Consider the following 2,907-nt stretch of genomic DNA (forward strand, 5'->3'; position numbering starts at 1 on the left):
GTGCTGGGGAAGCCATCCAGAGCCATGCACAAGGTTCTGTGGAGCCAATACAAGCATAGGTACACCTTGCTTTGCACAGCAGTGGGGTGGTGGGTTTGCCGTGTGTGTCACTGCAGAATGCAGAGGTGTTGGGTGGCAAGGAGACCCATGGGCCTGGACAAGATCATCAGTGAGGGAATGAATGAATGATGAAGTGTTGGTGATGCATTTCTTGTGGGTCTCTGGGGCTCTGGATGTTCTGAGCACTGAGAAGACAAGCAAGGAGTTGGGAATGCTCAAGAACTCTTGGCAGTACAGGTTCTGGAGCTGAGCCCTGGGGGAAGCTGCGAATGTGCTCTCTCCTTTCTCCCTGGAGAACCAGGCCTCAGCTCCTTTTCTGGATCTTTACTGAGATTGTGCCCGTGTCTCCTGCCCTGGCCCTCTTCCCTTCTCCGTCTAGACTGTCTTGTTTGGTGATTTCATCAGGTCCCAGCAGTTCAGTCATCTCTATTACAGATGGTTTCCAGATCCCTGCTCTCCCTGAGCTCCAGGCTCCCCTCACTTACTTACCTTTTGGGTGTCTCAAACTCGGCACGTCCAGAACAGAATTCATTGTCTTTTCCCCAAAACCTGCCCCTCTTCCCAAGTTCTCCATTGCTGTCAAAGGTGACACTGTCCTTCTAGGCTTACAACAATGATATTGTCCTCATCTCCCATGCCTTCCAGCACCTCTCTCCTCTGACTCTGCCCCCACCCTGGGGCAGACCCTCATCTCCTTAACCCTGGACAGTTGCTGCTAGGTGGGGGTCTGCTGCCTCAGTCTCTCCCCACCCCAGTCCATCCTCCATTCAGCCCCCAAAGCAATTTTCCTAAAGCTCAGGTCTGACCATGACATCCCTCAGCCCAGTAAACTCCAGTAGCCCCCTGTGGACTCCAGGATCAAACAGAAAGTCCTCTGCTTGGCATTTAAAGCCCCTCCTACCTTTCCATTCTCCTTCCACTTGGCTCCCCTGATCCAGCAGCAATGGCCTCCTGGCCATTCTTGACATGGAGTAGACCATCTTGACTCTGTGCCTTCTCACTAATGATGTCCCTCCACTCACCACTGCGTCCTGCCTTCTCTGGCCTCCTCCAAGACTCGGCACTGGGTCCACCTTCTCTCAGGCCTTTCCTCTGAAATCCCTTCCCATATGTGTCTTGTATGAATCCAGTTGTGTTTGCATCATCTTCCCCATTAAAATGGAACCCTCCAGGGTGGGGACTGTGGTTTTGTAGGACTTGCTTTCTTTGTATCCTAATGCTTAGTGCCGTGCCTGGCCTGTTGTAACCACTTAATAAATCAGTGCTCATTGACTGGCCGCTGACCATGCATTCCAGGCACCACGGACAGCCATTGGCAAGGTGCTAGAATGGCAGGCAGTGTCATGGTGGGGTGCAGGCTGAATGCATGGATATGAGAAGGGGAGTGACACTTAGCTGTCTCTCTGAAGCCCCTAGAGTTTTTCCCAAGGCCTGGTCTGAAGTGGGGGGGTCTGTGTTGCCTGCCTCCTGGCTGGCTCTTCAGGTGAACACTCTCTTCCACTGCATGGAGCCAACACACTCCTCGTCGCCATGTTCGTCTTCTGACGCCATTGCCAGTTAATTGGCCTTCTTACCCTCCCAGCACCCAGCGATGATTCTGGTTCTGAATGGCCCTCACGTATGCCTGCGCACCATCCCACCATGCAAGGATGTAATTAAGTCCTTTGAACAGCACTTTGGGACGGTTGATTATGTAGAAAAAACTCCATAGAAATGTAAGCTGTTGTCTGCAGCTGGCTTAGCCCGTGGTTTCTGTCAGTGTTCACTGTACTGTGAAAATTACCTTCTAGGAAAGCAAATGGGGAAATTGGCCCCAGGCAGCCCCCATGCTCCCTCGGGGTAGGCTGCCCACCTCCTGCTTTCACCAGACCACTGGACCGGCTTCAGCCAGCAGTGGCAAGGAGTTCGGCAGGTCAGTTATTTCCTGCCACCTTCCAGTGATGCTCATCCAGGCCCCCATTAATCCCTCATTCTTTCTCTCTGCAGGAGTTGCCACAGCATGACTAGTCTGTTCAGTAACACCGTGTCGCCTATTAAGGATGGAACATCCTCCCTTCCCAGAAGGCCCTGCTCCCTTACCAAGCCCCCACTCCGGGCTCTGTATGACCTGCTCATAGCACCCATGGAAGGGGTAAGTGGCTGCATCAGTGACCACGAGGCAGGGAGGGAGGCAGCAGCCTCCTGCTGGTCACGTAGACAAGAAACATTGACTCCCTGAGAAAACCACATTTTTCCACAGCGTGTCAATCTCTGTCTCTCTGTCTCCCCCTCCCTCCCTCCCTCTTTGTCCTTTTCTGTCCATCCTCTCTTCCTGTCTTGCTCCCCCTATCCCCTCCACACTGACATTCCTAGTAATATCGACGTTTGAAAGCCCAAGCACAGGATGGAGAAGATATCGATTGGGTATGTGACCATTCAAATGCCAGTTATTCAGTGGTCACTGGGAGAGCCTGAGGAAAAGAAGCATCATGTTTCTTTGGGGCATCTTTGTGAGCCATGGGCCTCAGAAATGGTCATTCCCTTATAGCATTGTCCTTGGACTCTTCTGTGAAAAGGGTCACGGGAGAAACCAGAGCCCGTGTGTATAAGTGTGAGTATGTGAGTATGTATGTGTGTGTTTGTGAATGTGTGTGAGTGCATGTGATGTGTGAATGTGTTTGTGAATGTGTGTATGTGTGTGAGTGTGTGTGAATGTGTGAGTATATTGTGTGAGTATGTGTATGTGAGTGAATGTATTGTGTGAGTGTGTGTATGTGTGAGTGTACGCGAATGTGTATGAGTATGTATGTGTGTTTGTGAATGTGTGTGAGTGTGTATGTGATGTGTGTATGTGTGTGAGTGTGTGTG

General features: G+C 51.4%; 1 protein-coding gene across 2 annotated transcripts in view; it reads left to right on the top strand.

Annotated features, from left to right (window-relative positions):
- Positions 1-2,907, top strand: part of TTC28 (tetratricopeptide repeat domain 28) — a 712,524-nt gene that overhangs the window by 662,289 nt on the left and 47,328 nt on the right. For both annotated transcript variants that reach the window (XM_069081377.1, XM_069081378.1), the window contains one exon: positions 2,047-2,191. In XM_069081377.1, the coding sequence (XP_068937478.1) occupies positions 2,047-2,191 (145 nt within the window). The remainder of the gene's footprint in view (positions 1-2,046; positions 2,192-2,907) is intronic.

The sequence above is a fragment of the Petaurus breviceps genome, unplaced genomic scaffold (genome assembly GCF_028583685.1).
Source record: "Petaurus breviceps papuanus isolate PSGF00001 unplaced genomic scaffold, PetGlider_PUasm1.0 99, whole genome shotgun sequence".
NCBI classification, from domain to species: domain Eukaryota; kingdom Metazoa; phylum Chordata; class Mammalia; order Diprotodontia; family Petauridae; genus Petaurus; species Petaurus breviceps.